Below are 19,736 nucleotides of genomic sequence, written 5' to 3'. Positions count from 1 at the left end.
GATTAGAGAGCCGTAGGGGATGAAGGTCGTAAGGACCAAGGAACATAAAGGATGTCTGAGAGTTGGGGAAAGATTGGGTTAGGAAGAATTGGGGAGCACTGAGGATTCTAGCAGTAGAACTGGCAGGATGAAACGACAGTATTTATGGCAGTAAAGATATCCTGAGTGAGACAAGATAATCAGGCAGTCAGGAAAGAATTAGAGGGTGTTGGGAAGGCAATGAATGGATTGTAGGGAAGCTAGTGATGGAGTAGTCACTGAGGAGATGGAAGCAGAGAATTGTGGAAACACTCAACAGGTCAGCCGGCAGCTGTGTGAAGGAAAAGAGAGATAGTATTTCAAACAGTTGCAGAAGGGAGAGTCAACCCGAAAGAGGATGGAAGTCCAGGATAGGTTGTATTCACCTTAACTTCGATCATTTTTATTTTATGAACAGTTACCAACAAAAGCCAATACTTATTGCCTGATCTTCATGAAACCTTCTCGACCATTTTGGTGAAGATACACTCACAATATTTTTGGTGAGGGTTCCAGGATGTAGAATCAAGGACAGTAAAGGAATAGTGATGTATTTTCAAGGCAGAGTATTATATTGGTCTCATTGTTTATGGGATGTGATACGATGTATATGCAATCCTACATATGCTCAGTCATTAGGCCAGTGATGGGTAGCATGGCTCACTAACCAGCTGAAATGACAAGACATCAAGAGGGAGCCTGATAAGTGGGAATGACAGATAAGTGAATTATCAACATAATGATGACCACAGCAGGAAACACCAGAACTTCCTTCCCACAGTTCTTCTGCTGTAAGTGATAGATGTTGAGAACAGTGGAACCAACATGTGCAAATTCAGATAGGGCGCAAGAGAACATATAATGCCCCAGAGCACCTAATACACTACAGATTACTTTGAGGCATTGTCACAGTGGTTAGACAGGCCATGTTGTTATGGTGCACTGTTGTTATTTGGCCCTCTTACATGCCACTAACTCACAAACATCATGCAAATGACAGATGTTTACTCTTCTTTCTGTTGAAGGAAGAACAATGGGGGGAGTCTGTCAATCTTGCTACTATTTTCTGCATTCGGTCAAGGCATCATCAGAATTCCCTGCAGTTCAATATCATGCACATAAGACTTCACCTCTGATACTGCAACAGACAAGAATGTACTAAAGCCTAATAAGCCTGCAAAATAAGTTTCACAGTCCGTGTGGGTTTTGTTCTGGGTGAACTTCTTTTCCCATGTGTTCCTCATCAACAGTTCCCACAGGTTCCCACAGGGAGGATCATGGCGTAGCCAGTGTTTTGAAATTATTAGCAGCTATACATCAGTGCTTACCATTGGCTACAGAGTCCTAGTCATAGACTCCATTGGGTGACCCCTGTTCTTGAGTTATTCCATTTAGGACTTTTCCGGCACATATTCTTTGATGGTTGTGTAGGTATGGCGGTAGGTTTGCAGATAGCAGAAATCATTAAGGAAAAGAAGCATTTTGTGAGAATGGAGCAGTTAACTGCTCATTAAATAGAGCAACCCCATAAAATGTGGGTTCCTCATCCCTACCTCCTTCCCATTCTCTCTCCATTCTTTCTCTCATCCACCATGATGAAGAGTTTCGAGAGATTGGTTATGAAGCACATCAACTCCTGCCTGAAGAGTGACCTGAATTTGCCTACCATCACAACAGCTCAGCAGCAGATGCCATTTAATTGGCACTTCACTTAGCTCTGGAACACCTGGGCAGTGATGATACCAATGTAAGAACGCTCTTCATTGACTATAGCTCAGCATTCAACACTATCATCCCCTCAAAGCTAATCAATAAGCTCCAAGACCTAGGCCTCAAATTCTCCATGTGCAACTGGATCCTCAATTTCCTCGCTAGCGGATCCCAGTGAGTTTCAATTGGAAAAATCTCCTCCTCACTCACTATTACATAGCTGTACTGCAGGGCTGTGTGCTTAGCCCCTGCTATACTCCCTTTATACTTATGATTGTGTGGCTAGGGACAGCTGAAACTGTATTTAAATTGCTCATGATGCCACTTTTGTTGGCCAAATCAAAGGTTATTACAAATGAGCGTCTAAAGAGGGAAAGTGAAAACCTGGTTGGGTGCTTCAACAACAGCAACCTCTCACAACATCATCAAAACCAAAGAGATGATTATTGACGACAGGTGGAAAAAGCTGGAGGTCCATGAGCCAGTCCTCATTAGGGAAACAGAGATGGAGAGCTTCAGTAGCTTTAAATTCCTTAGGGACAACATATTCAACCATTTCTCCTGGGACCAGCTAGTGTCATCACAAGTAAGCCATCCATGCACTTCTACTTTCTTAGAAGTTTGCATAGATTCAGCATGTCACCAGAAACTTTGACAAACTTCTATAATGCACAGTGGAGAGTATCCTGATTGGAGCTAGCTGTACAGTCTAGTGTTTTCAAATATCTTCAGGAGCGGCCTGGAAGACGTGCACCTTCGGGGTGTGGCCCTGTGAACAACCCGATTCCTTGTAGCTGTCACTACTAGAGGCATTATGGAAGGTTGGAACATCGAGTCAGCAGTATACACTGCTATCAAAATAGGCAACGCCGCAGACTGTAATATCGAATCAGTGAGCTCTTGGCCGCCCCTGTCACTGTGGCAGGAGTGACACCTCTCTCTCCCTCGTTAGCGACTGAGACAACCTGTGGGATGTTGAAGTGTCGGGGTCGACAGTGGATTTTTTGAAAGGCTTTAGATCATGGTCTCTTTGCGGGCTTTGCTGTTGCTTACATGGCAGCTGCTGATGGACTGACACTTATGCTGAGGCAGGTGGGGGGAAAGGGAGGGGGAGGGTTGATGCTTTCATTGCTGCGTGTGCATGGGGGGGGTGCGTGAGGTTGAAGTACGTTACGTATGTTGTATTTTTTTTCCTGTGTATGCCTACAAGGAAATGAATCTCAAGGGTAACATATACATACTTTGATTAAAAAAAAATTCTTTGAACTTTGATCCTGGTTTGAAGGGAAAAGAGTCTAAAGTATGTCTAACATTAAATAAATCAATCCATAACCCATGAAGTATTGGAGAAGTTTATTTTTGATAATATCATGAACTATGACCCATGGTGTATTTTCTTCATCTAGCTGTGGCCATGCAGCTTGGAGTTACTTAGAGTGCTGAGTCAGACCCCCTACAGTAGCTAATAGCTAATCCTTGGTTATCTTTCAACCATTTCAATGTTACCTCCTGAAAACATACCTACTTACAAAAGTATGTGCTTGGATTTGAAGCCATGTTAGTACTTGGCATTACGTTCTATTAAACTATAAAGGCATCAAGTCAAAACTTGGTACAGAAACACCCATGAGGTAAAAATCCCTCCTCCAGTGGAATTACTAAGTCAGGGAACCTCACTCCCAGCAATATATATATATGGATCACTTTTAAAGCAAGTACAAACTTTCCAGACAAATTTCCCAAATAAATTTGGAAGGATTACTCCCCAGAACTGGAAAAAGAGAAAGCTGATCGGTGACTTTTCTGAAGAGGTTTTCTATACATAAGCATAGAAAGTAACTTTTGCCCTGTGGTGGCATCCTCAACTAAAGGCTTAACTATTTGATAGCCACCAATAAATTCAAGATAAATAGCTTTAATCAGAAACCTGTTTCTCTTGAATGTGGGACTTGGCACTGATGGGGGAGTTGAATTCACCAACCACTTTTAGGGAGTACCTGATGGCCACACAAGGGAGCAAGGTGCATCAGAACATACAGATACGGGGAGCCATAAGCACAGCCATTGGCCCCTTAGGCTGAGAGATCACTGTATCCTGCATAGAATTTGAAACAATGTGCTGTTTATGTGATCTTGATGAGTGCAAAAGGGAGGTAATGTCTGCCATTATTCAAATAAAGGTCACGGGCATAACTGAAGTGATGCGCTTTAAAGTGTGTTTTAAAGATAATAACGTGAAAGATCCCATTAACCTCTTCAGCAACCTCACAGGTTTGTGAAGAAGCACAACCAGCTTAATTGTCATTCCAATTTAAGTGAATATTCAGTTTACAATCCCCACAGGTTACAGTCAGAGAGTCATCAAGTACTACAGCATGGAAAAGGCCTTTCAGCCCACCTAGCCTGTGCTGACCTGGTCTTTTGCCTAGTCCCATCTACCTGCAACAGACCACAGCTCTCCAAACCCCTCTTGTCTAAGCACCTAGCTGAGCTTCTCTTCAACATTACAATTGAACTTGCATCTACCACTCCTGCCAGCAAATTGTTCCACACTCGCACCACTCTTTGAGTGAAGAAGTTTGCCCTCAGATTCCCCCTGAAATATGTATTTCACCTTTCACCCTAAACCTATGACCTCTACCTCTAGTCTCACCCAACCTGAGAGGAAAAAAACCTGCAAGTAGTCACCCTACCTATACCATTAATTTTGTATAGCACTATAAGATTTCCCCTCATTCTCCCACACCCAAACCTATTCAACCTTTCCCAATAACTCAGGTCCTCATGAACCAGGAACACCCTTATATATTTGTCTGCACTCTTTCATTCTTATTGGTATCTTTCCTATATTCATTTAACTGCATTGCATTTGTGGTTTCTAAATGACAAATAAACTGAATCTGAATCTGAATTATGTGCTGTGTTGTATGATGTGGGCGATCATGGTCCATGGCCATGATTGTAATTGGCAATTTTTTCTAGAGAAGTGGTTTGCCATTGCCTTCTCCTGAGCAGTACCTTTACGAGATGGGTGACCCCAGCAATTATCAATACTCTGCAAAGATTGTCTGCCTGGTGTCAGTGGTCGCATAACCAGGACTTGTGATATGCACCAGACGTTCATACGACCATCCACCACCTGCTCCCATGGCTCCACATGACCCCGATCTGGGGTCTAAACAGATGTTACACCTTGCCCATGGGTGACCTGCAGGCTAATGGAGGGAAAGGAGTGCCTTACACCTCCTTTGGTAGAGATGTATCTCTACCCCACCATCCTGTAGGTAGGTGACCAGAACTGCACACAATACTCCAAATCTGGCCTCACCAAAGTCTCACACAATTTCAACATCCCAACTCCTGAACTCAATGCCCCGATTTATGAAGCCACAATAGTACAAGACTCCCAGTCGACATTATCTATTGTCTTGCTATTCACAAGTCCGCATACTCATGAGGTCAGCCAAGGGCACTACCTCAAAATTATCCAAACAATACCATTATTATACACACAAGAGGAGCCAATCCCTGCCTGCACATACAGTGATTACTTTCCAGACCATTTGTGTTAAGTGTCTCCCAGCATGGAACAATGTGGGGGGGGGTTGCTTAGGGTACAAAAAGAGCCTTAGCAGTACTCACATTTTTGTTACCCCTCAAGTATAATAGGACAGACTTCACAAGGAAAAATTTGCCTTGTGTGTCAATGGCATCTGTTTAGAAGTGTTGGTTAACCAACATCACCGCTCAAATCTCAAGGACCTGCAGAATTCCTCTTCTGGAACACATATTCAATTGGCTTTTAAAAGTTGCTGTTGAATGACTCCCATCATCTCTTTGGTGCGTTCCATACCAGAAGAAATAACTACCAAAAAAAATGGACATTCTGGAATATTCCTGGAACTGAAATCAGGGGAGAGCAAGCTGCACTCTGCCAAGATTTGCAGCCAGTGACCTTGGCTTCATCCACACGAGCCTCCCTGCACGCCCTGCCTTCTGTGCCTTCAGATGCCACAAGTTCCACACCTCACCAACCACCCCAAGATCTACCCCTCACCTACACCAGGGCCAATTTAACCCATTGAAATAGATTTCTTGGGATATTGGGGGGAAACCAGAGAACACAGGAGAAACCCATGTGTTTAGGACAGCATGCAAACTCCACACATCCAACACTCAGGTCAAGACTGAATTCAGGTTACCGAAGCTGACTAAGAAGCAGCTGTACTACCTGCACCTTTGTGGCATAAATGCCTTGAGGAAATAGAGGTTCAAAGTACTAGACAGATGAAATGAGGGAATTCCAAGGCTATTGTTGCAGGGCGACACTTGCCAAAGCCAGGCAGCAACTCTCAGACACCTCCTCTTACTTAACGCTTGAAAATGATCCCACTCAGGACCATCACCCTACTGTGTCCCACACCATCAACTCTGGAGATGTCCCATCCACTGCCACCAACATCATTATTCCTTCATCCCATACAGGCCGTTTTACTCTCTCCTACTCAAGACCCACTGGGTAGGCTCATTGTTTCTGCCTGCTCCTGCCTCTCTGAACTCATGACCACAAGCCTCAACTCCATTTTGTCCCCCCTTGGTTCAGTACCTTCCCACCTACATTCTTTGACACCATGGCATTGATCAGCCACAGCTCACAAGTGACTCCACACACAAGTTCAATATTATGAATAAGGCTGATGCAGAGCAGAAGACAAACTGCAAAGGAATGTCAAACTTTTCACAGGGTTCTGCAACTTCTCACTTTTATAACTGTGCCCTGAACACAATGAGCTCAGCTTGTGGATGAGCAACTAGTGGGAGAGGAAAGAATTTAGTGAAATAGAAACATTGTAGTGCGTCCTGAATGGTATAACTGAAGAAAACTTTAGGTAACAGCATCTGACACAAACACTCAACAAGTACTCAACAGTTACAGGTCATCAATAGTCACAGATCTGATCCGAGCAATCTCTCAGTTAGACCATCCTGAAGGGTCTCCAGGGGTCCTCAGTGTGATCACCCAGTCTCACTGACTTGAGGAACCCCAAGTTCCTCAGTAACACCCACCCAGTTCAGTGTTCAAATTAAATTTATTATTGCATATGTCATAATATCCCACCCTGAGATCTATTTTCTTTGCAGCCATTTATAGTAAAACAATGAAATACAACAGAATCAATGAGAAAGTTCGACAAAGTCTAGCAAACCTCCAATGTGCAAAAGAAGACAATCTGTGAAAATACAAAAATAAACTTAACACTGATATTAAATAATAAATAAAAAATAATACTGAGTTCATGACTTGTAGAGATATTGACAGTGAGTCTATAGGTTGTGGAGTTAGTTCAGTATTGAAGTGAGTGAAGTTATCCATGCTGGTTCAAGAGAATGAGGGCAAGAACTGTTCCTGAACCTGGTGGGGTTAGACCTAAAGCTCCTTTACCTCCCGATGGCAGGAGCGGGGGGAAAAAGCATGGCCTGGATGATGTCACTGACAGAATGGACCCTGGGACTCTTATTTATATCCAGTGCCACTGATCCAAGGGATCTCCGTAACACCCAGTGTCACTGAATGTATTCAAAGCGTTACTGAACGTCATGTTCTGTCAGAGTATCTGTCATCAGAATCTGTGGTTCAGCTGAAGCAACTGTGCCTTCATTCCCACTGGGTGAGTCACAGGAAACGTTTACACAGAAAGCAAAGTGAAGCCTCCCCACCTCCCCCCCCCCCCCGCCCCCACCACCTTTCTCCTGCCAAGTTCCACTGCACGGTGAACACCTTCTGCTCCTGCGCTGTAAACTGTCCCAAATGTCACTGTACCTTCAGCCGTGTACGCTGACACCTTTCAGATCCGCTCCGGGGAGAGAGGAGTCGTTCCACCAGTCGCTTCTGGATGATGATGGTATCCATGCCAGATATTAGATCTCTCCTGACCTGCAGGGTGACCTCCCACTTCACCACCCACCCCCACCCCACCAGCAGTCTCTGGTGAAGCTCTCCTGAGCTAATCGCAAATGAACGGTACAAGGGAAAGGCTGGACTAAGGAAAAGAGACCTGGAATTTCCTGCTTTATGCATTCATCGGGAGCGGGGGTGGGGTGACAGCCACAGACCTCGTCCAAACAGACTTCCTTAAATCTGAGTTCCAAGGGTTCTGAAATGTGGGATTCTGACGGGATGTGGTATCCAAATACTTATTTTAAGTCTCTCTCATTAATCAGAAAACTCAGGAAAAAGAATGACTCCCAACAATCACAACTTGATCTCAATGGCAGGAAATATTATTCACAGAAGTCACTTCAGCTGAAAACTAACGGAATTTGAATCAAATAATTGCCCGTGAGTTTGCCTCTACTCCCCTCACAATCCCTCCCAATTGCAGTAAATTTTGGGACAATCCTTTCCAGCGGGGGAATTAACCCATTCATCCACTTCAGCCTGGCACTGTGAGATTAACCCAATCAGCAGCAGCTTCTCAAAAGTACTGTGCAGCCTCTGCGGGCAAACATGTTAACTCTTTCACCCCCAGTTCCGTCCATTTACACATAGATGTTGCCACAGTTCTGGGAGAGAAAAATAACATTTCCATCAACTTCTTCCGTTTAAATGAGCTGCTAAAGGATTCCAAGTTATTGAGGATATCTAAAGCAGAGGCTGATAGGTTCTTGATTAGTAAGGGCATCAAAATTTATGGGGAAAAGGCAGGAGAATGGGGCTAAGAGGGATAATAAATCAGACATTATCAAATGCCAAAGCAGATTTGATGAATCAGATGGCTTAATTCTGCTCCCAGGTCTTATGGACTTATATCTTTTTGGGGGGCACTGAAAGAAAGGTATACATTTTATAAACACAAGAGATTCTGCAGATCCTGGAAATCCAGAGCAATACACACAAAATGCTGGAGGAACTCAGCAGGTCAGGCAGCATCTATAGAATTGAATAACCGGTTGACATTTTGGGCCAAGACCCTTTATCAATGCTGGAAAGGAAGGGGGAAGAAGCCAGAATAAGAAGCTGGGGAGGGGAAGGACTACAAGCTAGAGGGTGATAGGTGAGGCTGGGTGGGTGTGTGTGTGAGGTAAGTGTGAAGAAGGGAGGTGATAGGTGGAAAAGATAAAGGACTAGAGAAGAAGAAATCTGATAGGAGAGGAAATTGGACCATGGTAGAAAGGGAAGGAGGCAGGGCACCAATGGGAGGTGATAGGCAGTTGAGGAGAAGAGAAGAGGTAAGGGGGTAGGGGCAGACTGGGGAAATGAAGAAGAGGTAATAGAATGGGAGAAAAATTACCAGAAGTTGGAGAAATCAATGTTCATGCTATTGGGTTGGAAGCTACTCAGACGGAATATGAGGTTTTGCTCCTTCATCCTGAGAGTGTTCTCATCATGGTGGTAGAGGATGGGTATGAGAATTGGAATGGAAATGGTTGGCTACCAGGAGATCCTAGTTTTTGCAGATGGAGTGAAGATGTTCAACAAAGCAGTGCACCCTTCTACATTGGGTCTCACCAATTCTGTTCCTATTTCTTATGGTCTTAAGATTGGGGAAGGATGAATGGACAAGGGAATCTCAGAGGGAAAGCGGAGAGTGGAATTCCTGTGGAAAGCAAAGAGTGGAAGGCGGGAGGTAAGATATGTTTCATGGCAGAATCCTGTTGAACCTGGAGAATGAGGAGCTGGATGCAAAGGCCCATGGAGTGGTAGATGAGGACGAGGAACTCTATCCCTGCTAAGGCATCAGGAAGTTGGGGAGAAGGCAGCTGTTTAGGAAATAGATGAGATGCAGGTGAGGGCAGCATCAATGGTGGAGGAGGGGAACCTCCATTCTTTGAAGATTGAAGAAGTAGGATATCTCTGATGTCCTGGAAAGGAAAGCCTCATTCAGAGAACAAATGTGGCAGAGATGATGGAACTTAGAAAAGGGAATAGCATTTTTACAGAAAACAAAGTGGGAAGCAGTATAGTCAGATTGCAGTGGGAGGCAGTAGGTTTATAAAATATATTGGTTGACACTTTGTCTCCAGAGATGGAGACAGAGACTGAGAAAGGGGAGAGAGGTGTCAGAAATAGACCAGGTGAATTTAAGGACAGGGCGGAAGTTAGAGACAAAGTTGATGAAATTGATGAGCTCAACATAAATGCATGAAGCAGCACCAATACAGTCACCAGTGTAGAGCAGGAAGAATTGGGAAGCATTACCCAGGGAAGGCATGCAACATGGACTGTTCCACGTATAGCTGGGGCATATGCTGGTGCCCATGGCTACTCCTTCAGTCTGGAGAAAGTAGGAGGAACCCTAAGAGAAATTGCTGAGTGTGAGGGTCACTTCTGCCAGACGGAGGAGGGTGGTGATAGAGGGGAACTGGTTGAGTCTGTTGTCGAAAAAGAAGCAGAGAGCTTTAAGGCCTTCTTGATGGAGAATAGAACTGCAAAGGGACTGGACATTCCTGGTGAAAATGAGGTGATCAGGGCCAGGAAATTGAAAGTAGTTGAGGAGATTGAGTGTATGTGAAGTGTTGTGAATGTATGTGTGATGTATTTCTAGATATGAGGTGTCTAGAAATGAGACATGAGAGCACTGTGGCAACAAAGGAAGTAGCAGAATATTCGGGTGTGCATCCCCCAAAAAGAATAACATAAGCCCCTCATTATAGCTTTGCCGTTCAGTAAGATCTGGCAGTGCCTCTTCTTTTCACTAATTGTACATCCATTGACTCTCACAATATCGAATCATTTATGCCTCTGTCTTATATTTACTCAGAGTGTGAGTGTTCACAGTGCAAGAGAACAAAGAATAAAAAGCAGTTGTGGCTATCCCATATCCAGACTAAAGATAACAGAACTCTAATGATAACAATTAACCTATAAAAGAGCCAGATTCAGGTGGTGTAACCCCTGTTACAGAAAATGAAGTTTCTAGAAAAATATAGAAGCAGATGTACCATAACTGCTGGAAAATTCACTGAATAATTACATCTTATATAGGTGATTATATCAAAATACAAGCAAGTACAGGAAAGAAAAACTACAAGCGGAGTACAAGGAAAATAACAAACCTACACCATAATCCAACAAGTGGCTAAGGTAAACATGGATTAAGCTTAACTTTGTGCAGATTTTCACTTCGGTGTTGAAGCCAGCATCTCAAGTTGAACCATTTTTCTTCCGCACATACTTGTGTCTCATCTCACACTGACACACCAGTGTTGTGTCGGCTGTGTAATGTCACTGCCAGTTGATCAGCGGGCTCTAAATATGGGCCACGGGCAGGTGTCTGCAATTTCTCATATAGCAAACTCCACAGAGATGCTGACCAGATCTCACCACTGGTGCTCTACATCAAATGATATGCACAAACACTACCAGCACAGGGCCGTTGCTGGTGTAGAATGAAACTTAGGGTGACCCCCCAAGCCAGTGGGGGGGGGCATTAAGATTGATCTTCAAAAGGTTGGACACGGTGTTGGGATGGGTGTCAAGCAGGATTTTAGTGGATAAAGATAGGCTGGAAGGTTTGGAAAGATAAAACAGAGCCTGTGGTCTAGGAAGCCAAAACTACAGCTGCCAATGGTAAAGCAACAAAAACTTGGTGCTGATGAAGAAGGTGGAATTGGCAGAATGTAAAGCTCACAGAAGACTGGGATTCGGGGAAGTGGAGTCAGTAAGTCATGGAGGAATTTCAGTTCTAGAGTGAGAACATTAAAAACGAGGTGTTCTTTGAATCATAGCACAGAAAGAAGTCATTTGTCTCACCATGTCTGACCTACCGTTAACTGCCCATTTACAACAGTCTTCTTCTATATCATGTATTGCATTGAACTGCTGCTGCTGTTAACAAATCTCACGACACGTGCCAGTGATAATAAACCTGATTCAGATTGTCTCACCATGTCTGTACCTACTGTTAACTACCCATTTACAATAATCTTGCCACAATCCATTTCATTCTCCAAACAGGCTGCTGGATCTTGGATCCTGCATAGATCGGCATGCTTGGGCATGATGGGGAAGAGGGCTTGGGGGGGGGCAAGGATATTTTGAGTGAGCAAAAGTTCAAAGAATGGAAAGCTGGCCAGATAATCATTACAAGCATCATCACTCCAAGTACAGAAGTGTGAGTGCAACTTGGAAATTGCTATGGTAGTTCTGATAATGTCATGAAAACATTTTCATTTTTCATAGTCACTCCCTCGTGTAAGCAATGGCTGCTATTCCAAAATGAGAAACAAGACTCCAGACTGGTAAGGGCATTTGGAGAGAGACCGTGGTCTCCAGAGTTTACGATGGTGATAGTTTGACCAGGTAGCTACACATACAGTTTAATGGTGTTTTCACTAAGATGGATGGCTGGTTTTTGATGCTGGAAGACTTCAGGTGTCTGGAATCACTTCCAAAATGCCAAATATATTTCTCTGAAAGAAATGCTTTAGTTTGAAAATTAATAAATGGCTGCACTCATAGAGTAAAACCACCACACTTTTCCAGACAAACTTTGCATTGGAGAAGTCTGGATACATGACAAACAAAATACCTCTAAAAGAAATTGAGTTGAATTGAAAAAATAAAATCATAGTCCTAAAAAATCCACCAACTAAGTTTAGATTGGCCAAGGTGACAGGCCATTGTAATTGGAGCTGTCCTGAGCATTACTGTAGCTCGAATGTGAAACAATGAATTGGACTTCAAGAGTTCATTATGTTTTATTTTCCATGGATCAGGTTAGTGCAGTCAAGGGCAACATATTGTGCCCATCCCTAATATAAATGGCTAGACTATTTTTTCCCCAACAGAACTCTTGTCTGCCCACTCTAAACTATTCCTCCATCCTGGATCCTTGCCTTGGCTGTGGGTACCATTCCACAGGGAGCTTACTGTTCACTGGTGGTTTTTCAGTAGCTACAGACTTTCATTAATGGGGCTGACACTACTCATCCTAAGCTTTACCTAATCCACTGTGGGGCTTTCTATCAATGAATCACTGGGATGTGAACAACAAACATAAAAACACTGGCTTCTCCACCCCAATAGGACAAAACTGCCACAGCTATTCAGTAACAGAGTCATAGAGCATCACAGCACAGGAACAGGACCTTTGGCCCATCTAGTCCATGCCAATCTATCTTTCTGCCTAGTCCCAATGATATTAATCATTCAGTCTGGGGATGATGCATCATGCCTCGGATTGTTGCTGGCTGACAGTCCCTATCCTGCCCTAGTATGAAGCAGAAGGCGATTCCTCCCTCTTGTCCCATCCCAGGCCACCCTTTCCAAGGCAATTTTTAGTGGTTCCCTTGATTTGTTTTGAAAACAGTAGAAGAAGAATAAACTTCATAAGATGCAAAACTTCCCATTGAAAGAGGGAATTTTCCATATTGGAAGTTCCTTTGAAACCAACCTTTAACAGTGCAACTCTACTCGTCCCAAGACCCAAGCCCAGGATAAATCCAGCCATTCTTGCCACAACCCTGGAGCCACAATGATAGCGACTTTAAGTATACCACAGCAGAATAGTAATGTACCAAATTAGCCTTTCAGACGACAGACTACCTGCTCTACCTTAACCTGACATCACATGAGCTGTTCCACCTTAATCAGGTGTGAAACTTGTTGTTCCATCTTAATCAGGTACCAGTATTTCTACTACAAAAATACATGAAAATGGCTCTCAAAATAAATGAAAATAGCAGTTTCTGCACCTTTAAAAACACCAGATATTTAAGTGAGTTGAGGCTGGTTTACACTTCAATTCCAAACCAGCTGTGATGTTTTAGCCAGGGCACAAACATTAGGAGAAATAGGTTTTGCTGATTTACAGGGCAGCTCCCAGAGAAAATACCAAATGGTCAATGTCCCTGAGAGAGCCAACAATATTCAAAACTCACCACTGTCCATAGAGAAGATCTGCTAGATTCCGTTGAGAAAACCTCTGCTTAATATTTAACTAAAGCACTGATGATGTCAGCCTTGGTTCTGTGTGAAGCCTCTTGAAAGAACACAGAACATTCCCACTCAGCGGCAAGAGGTCTTTCAACTGAGACATTGCTGACTAGTAGAAGTTTGAAATCAATATAGAAAATGTTTCAAATACTCAGTTGAGAAATTGAAGGCATTGCATTGGGAGCTCATAGAAGCCCGGTTGTAAACAGTGGAAGATGGCATCACCTCACAAAATACTCTTTTCCCACTCCATCACCTGACCCACATCTGCATTTCCCATACTGGCCACATCAGCTACCTCAGAACCCACACAACATGAGTGGAAACAAGTCACCTTGATTCCAATGGATTGTCTGAGAAGTCAAAATGAAGGGGAACAACATGTGTGGAGGGAGAACCCCTGCAGGAAGACAATCTGTCATTGCTTTAATTTCCAGTTTCTGCAGCATTTTACTTCTGTTTTATGATAAACACAAAACCTGTCTCTTAGGGCTTCTTAAACACAAGAGATTCTGCAGATGCTTGAAATCCAGAGTAACACACACGAAGTGCTGGAGGAACTCAGCAGGTCAGGCAGCGCCTATGAAGGGGAATAAACAGTTAACACTTCCGGCCTGACATCCTTCATCAGGACTTGGGATGAGGGTCTCAGCCAGGAATGTCAACTGTTTATTCCTCTCCATAAGTGCCACCTGACCTGTTGAGTTCCTCTGGCATTTTGTGTGTATTTCTTTGGGCTTCTTTCTCTTTCTGGCACCTCTTCAGGACCATAAAGGGTTCTCTGGCCTTAAAATGAAAGTCAAAGTAAGTTACAATGGGAACCTATCTCCATGATGTTGGAACTTTTCCAATTTTATTACAGGTTTAGCTGTCCATCCAGGAGCTCCAGCAAGCTAATGTCCTTAGAATTGAACCTAAAAATTCACAAAATGTCCACCTCTCAGTCTTTCCGCTCTACCTTCATTTGGAGGCCTGCAGCACTAATGCAAACTCCATGAAAAATATCTCTTTTCTGTCTGTTATATGAAGTTTACTTTGTGCAGAGAATTTCAGGAGAAACATCTTTTGGAAGGATTAAATATTTTTTCTCCTTCAATGAAGTTTCATCTGCAAAGATTTTTTCAACTTTTTTTCCTGCTTGACAGATTCAGAAAGCATTTACTGATGCATGCCTGGTTTGGAACATTTTCCACTTGTCAATCTACCAGTTGGATTGGGCGACCATTTCTGAAGTTGTCTGTATTCCACGAGGGATAGTTAATTTCAAAGTGCCATTGTTAAATCTGGATGACTGCAAATCCGAGTGCACTGGAGGCTGGAGGATGAAAGACTGGGGTTGGAAGGGTTTGTTGTATGCGGGTGGACAGGATGGAGGAACAGGGCTTGTTTTGCTGCTATCATTTTGTTGCTTGTTGTGTTTGGTTTTGTTCTGTTCGGTGTTGTTCTGCTGAATGCACAAACATGCTATGTTGGCACTGGAATGTGTGGCCACACTTGCATGCTGCCCCAGCACCTCCTTGGGTGTTTTGGTTGTAAATGCAAACAATGCATTTCACTGCATGTTTCAATGTGCACATGATAAATAAATTGATCTGAATCTGGAGGGCAAGCTGCACTAATGTGCCAGTTTCAAAGACTACTGAACAAACATTGAAGTGAGACCAAATTGCTAACAATAAAAGGTATTTGAATCAATAACAGTGACAAATTAAATCTCAAACAGCATAGTGAGACCAAGCCAGTAGCACTGTAGAAAGGTCATAGCATACCTCATGATGCATACCAGGGAGAAGTTATCTCCAGCATGTACTAGTCTTCTCATCATGCTGAAAATCAGACAATTGTACCTGACAAAAAGTGTCCTGATCTGAAACATAAACTGTTTCTTTTTCCACAGCTGCTGCTTTTCCTGCTGGATGTTTCCTGCATATTTTATTGTTTTTATTTCAGATTATCTGCAGTTGTTTGATTTCCTTTAATTGTAGAACACGCCTTGGCTCTCTCCTTCCATTAGTGCTAACACTTCTACGTATAATTTGCATTTGGAAGCTGATAAATGTAGCCAAAAAAAGCTTGAATTGAAGACTCTATGATAAAGGAGTTAATTGTTCATTCACACTGAGGTGCGAAACTCCATGCCTCTCATTTCTGCTGACATTTTCTCCTCCCAGCCTCGCAGTCCACCTCCCAGGCTGGGCCCTGATCCCAGACTCACTGCATCTGGGAAGCTTTGTCAGGCATCCTGTTACTATAAATACAGGTTATTCAGCCTCGTTGTGTAGGGCCCCTGTGTACTGCTTCTGAATGAGAGTTCACCACTGCCAAACTCTGATATCACACGAGGCTGGGGCCAAAGAAAACACTGTCAGCTGTGAGTTTAAAATGGACAGGGGAGAAAGAAAACGAAAGAGGGGGAGAGCTATGAAATTAAGAGGCAAAGGAGAAGAAGAAGATGGCAAAGGAGGAGCAAAGCAAAAGGTATTTAGAGAAGCAAACCATCAAAAAAGACAATGAGAGGCTTAAGAGAAAGGGTCAACGAGAAAGAATAGTGATAGATATTCATAGAGCACAGAAATAGGCTTTTTGGCCCATTCTGGCCATCAAAATCCAACTATAATAATCCCATTCACCACCACTTGATCTATAGCCTTCTGTGCCTTAGCAATTCAAGTATTGGTATTGTTTATTATTGTCTAAGTTACCAAGGTGCAGTGAAGAGCTTGTCTTGCTGTTCATACACAGTGCACTGAGCTAGAATAAGACAATAACAATGCAGAAAAGAGTGTAAAATCAACAGTGCAGTGCTACTAAACGATAAAGAGCAAGATCATAAAGAGGTAGCTTGTGAGCTCAAGACTCCATCTTATTGTACGAGAAGTCCACTCATGAGTCTGATAACAGTGGGATCGAAGCTGGGACAGTGATCATCAAAGTATTTTTTGAAGGTTGTGAGATTATCTGCTTCCACTGCCTTCTCAAGCAATGCTCCACAATGCAACCACTCTCAGCTTGAAGAGTTTCCTCAGCTCTCCTCAGACTCCCCTACCCCTCACCTGAAACATATGCCCTCTGGTTTTAGATAACTCTGCTATGGAGAAATGTTTCTCAGCATCCACTGTTATCTGTGTCCCTTGTAATTCTGTCAGGTGCCCTCTTAGGCTCCTTCACAGCAAGGAAAACAAACTTTGCCTATCCAGTCACTACTCACTGTCATTGTCATGGGTACAAGACAATACTAAATGCAACAAAATGGGACAAAAAACAACAAATGCAGAGAGGCTGAATGGGGCACGTTCACTAGTTGAGAGTCATGGAGACCTACCACAGAAATAGGCCATTCAGCCCAGCATCTCCATACTGTCCATCCATCACTCATGTACACAATTCATACATTCAGTGCAGCTCCAACCCTTTAGGAAGTTCAACATCATCCAGTACTAAGTAGCTAATTTGAGTGGTACCCAATCAACCTTCAAAAGCATTCATTCCCCCTGTCACCAGTGCTGAGGGGCTTAATAGTATGAAATCCGCCGTGGTTACTCTCCCATGCCACTTTGACAGCCTTTACTGGACTCTACGACAAAGAAGAGCAAGAACAGCAAGTGCGCGTGAGCACCCCCACCAAATGGCACACCGTCTCGAATGGTAAACGCATCACTGATCTTTCATCGTCACTGGAACTAAATCCTGCATGTTCCTATTTAACAGCATTGTGGGAGAACCTTCACTGGAAGGACTTCAGCAGTCTAAGAAGGCAATATATCACCACGTTCCCAAGAAGAACCAGGGATGGACATGGTACACTGGTCTTGACGGTGATGCCCATTTCTGGAAAAGTGAACACGTTTTTAAAAATAATGTAACAAAATCTGACCTCAACTCATAAATAGGATGAGCTAAGTTTATAGCAGGGACTTAATGGAGGAAACAGGTTAAAGATAAAAGATAAAAGATAAAGTTTAAAGATTAACTTTATTTGTCACGTGTACATCGAAACATAGAATCACATAGTGAAAAGCATCATTCGCGTCAAATCAAATCGTGTTGGGTTTCCTGTATCTGTTACCATGCTTCTGCTGCAAGGAAAGAATGGACACAACTCAGAAACCCTAACCATACGTCTTGAGAATATGGAAGCATGTATAATCACAGCAAGAACGTACAAACTCTTTACAGACAAACCCCGATCTAACAGCTGGCACTGTAAAGTGATGCAGTAACCACTAAGCCACCCTTAACACTACGGTGTCACCCTTAATACAACCGTCCCACCCTTAACACTACCGTCCCACCCTTAATACAACCGCCCCACCCTTAACACTACGGTGTCACCCTTGACACTACCGTCCCACCCTTAATACAACCGTCCCACCCTTAACACTACGGTGTCACCCTTAACACTACCGTCCCACCCTTAATACAACCGTCAAACCCTTAATACAACCGTCCCACCCTTAACACTACGGTGTCACCCTTAACACTACCGTCCCACCCTTAACACTACCGTCCCACCCTTAATACAACCGTCCCACCCTTGACACTACCGTCCCACCCTTAATACAACCGTCCCACCCTTAACACTACAGTGTCACCCTTAATACAACCGTCCCACCCTTAACACTACAGTGTCACCCTTAATACAACCGTCCCACCCTTAACACTACAGTGTCACCCTTAATACAACCGTCACACCCTTAACACTATGGTGTCACCCTTAACACTACCGTCCCACCCTTAATACAACCATCCCACCCTTGACACTACCGTCCCACCCTTAATACAACCGTCCCACCCTTAACACTACGGTGTCACCCTTAACACTACCGTCCCACCCTTAACACTACCGTCCCACCCTTAACACTACCGTCCCACCCTTAATACAACCGTCCCACCCTTGACACTACCGTCCCACCCTTAATACAACCGTCCCACCCTTAACACTACAGTGTCACCCTTAATACAACCGTCCCACCCTTAATACAACTGTCCCACACTTAACACTACCGTCCCACCCTTAACACTACAGTGTCACCCTTAATACAACCGTCCCACCCTTAATACAACCGTCACACACTTAATACAACTGTCCCACACTTAACACTACCGTCCCACCCTTAACACTACAGTGTCACCCTTAATACAACTGTCCCACACTTAACACTACCGTCCCACCCTTAACACTACAGTGTCACCCTTAATACAACCGTCACACCCTTAACACTACTGTCCCACCCTTAATACAACCGTCCCACCCTTAACACTACAGTGTCACCCTTAATACAACTGTCCCACACTTAACACTACCGTCCCACCCTTAACACTACAGTGTCACCCTTAATACAACCGTCACACCCTTAACACTACTGTCCCACCCTTAATACAACCGTCCCACCCTTAACACTACTGTCCCACCCTTAATACAACCGTCCCACCCTTAACACTACAGTGTCACCCTTAATACAACTGTCCCACACTTAACACTACCGTCCCACCCTTAACACTACAGTGTCACCCTTAATACAACCGTCACACCCTTAACACTACTGTCCCACCCTTAATACAACCGTCCCACCCTTAACACTACAGTGTCACCCTTAATACAACCATCCCACCCTTAATACAACCGTCACACCCTTAACACTACTGTCCCACCCTTAATACAACCGTCCCACCCTTAACACTACTGTCCCACCCTTAATACAACTGTCCCACACTTAACACTACCGTCCCACCCTTAACACTACAGTGTCACCCTTAATACAACCGTCCCACCCTTAATACAACCGTCACACCCTTAACACTACTGTTCCACCCTTAATACAACCGTCCCACCCTTAACACTACAGTGTCACCCTTAATACAACCGTCCCACCCTTAACACTACTGTCCCACCCTTAATACAACCGTCCCACCCTTAACACTACCGTCCCACCCTTAACACTACAGTGTCACCCTTAATACAACCGTCACACCCTTAACACTACTGTCCCACCCTTAATACAACTGTCCCACACTTAACACTACCGTCCCACCCTTAACACTACAGTGTCACCCTTAATACAACCGTCCC

The 19,736-nt window shown here is 43.7% G+C and overlaps 1 protein-coding gene across 4 annotated transcripts in view; it reads right to left on the bottom strand.

Moving 5' to 3' along the window:
- The window catches only part of septin5a (septin 5a), a 118,232-nt gene that overhangs the window by 26,485 nt on the left and 72,011 nt on the right, over positions 1–19,736 (bottom strand). Inside the window, exon 1 of one of the 4 annotated variants that reach the window (XM_073055711.1) lies at positions 7,550–7,758. The exons of the other annotated variants lie outside the window; for them this stretch is intronic. Within the exon in view, the coding sequence (XP_072911812.1) occupies positions 7,550–7,639 (90 nt within the window). The 5' untranslated portion in view covers positions 7,640–7,758. Of the gene's footprint in view, positions 1–7,549; positions 7,759–19,736 lie in introns of those variants that run through there. 4 annotated transcript variants of the gene reach the window in all.

Source organism: Hemitrygon akajei, chromosome 9 (genome assembly GCF_048418815.1).
Source record: "Hemitrygon akajei chromosome 9, sHemAka1.3, whole genome shotgun sequence".
NCBI classification, from domain to species: Eukaryota; Metazoa; Chordata; class Chondrichthyes; order Myliobatiformes; family Dasyatidae; genus Hemitrygon; species Hemitrygon akajei.
The sequence above is the reverse complement of the archived record's forward strand: the minus strand, read 5'-3'. Positions and strand labels throughout refer to the sequence as shown.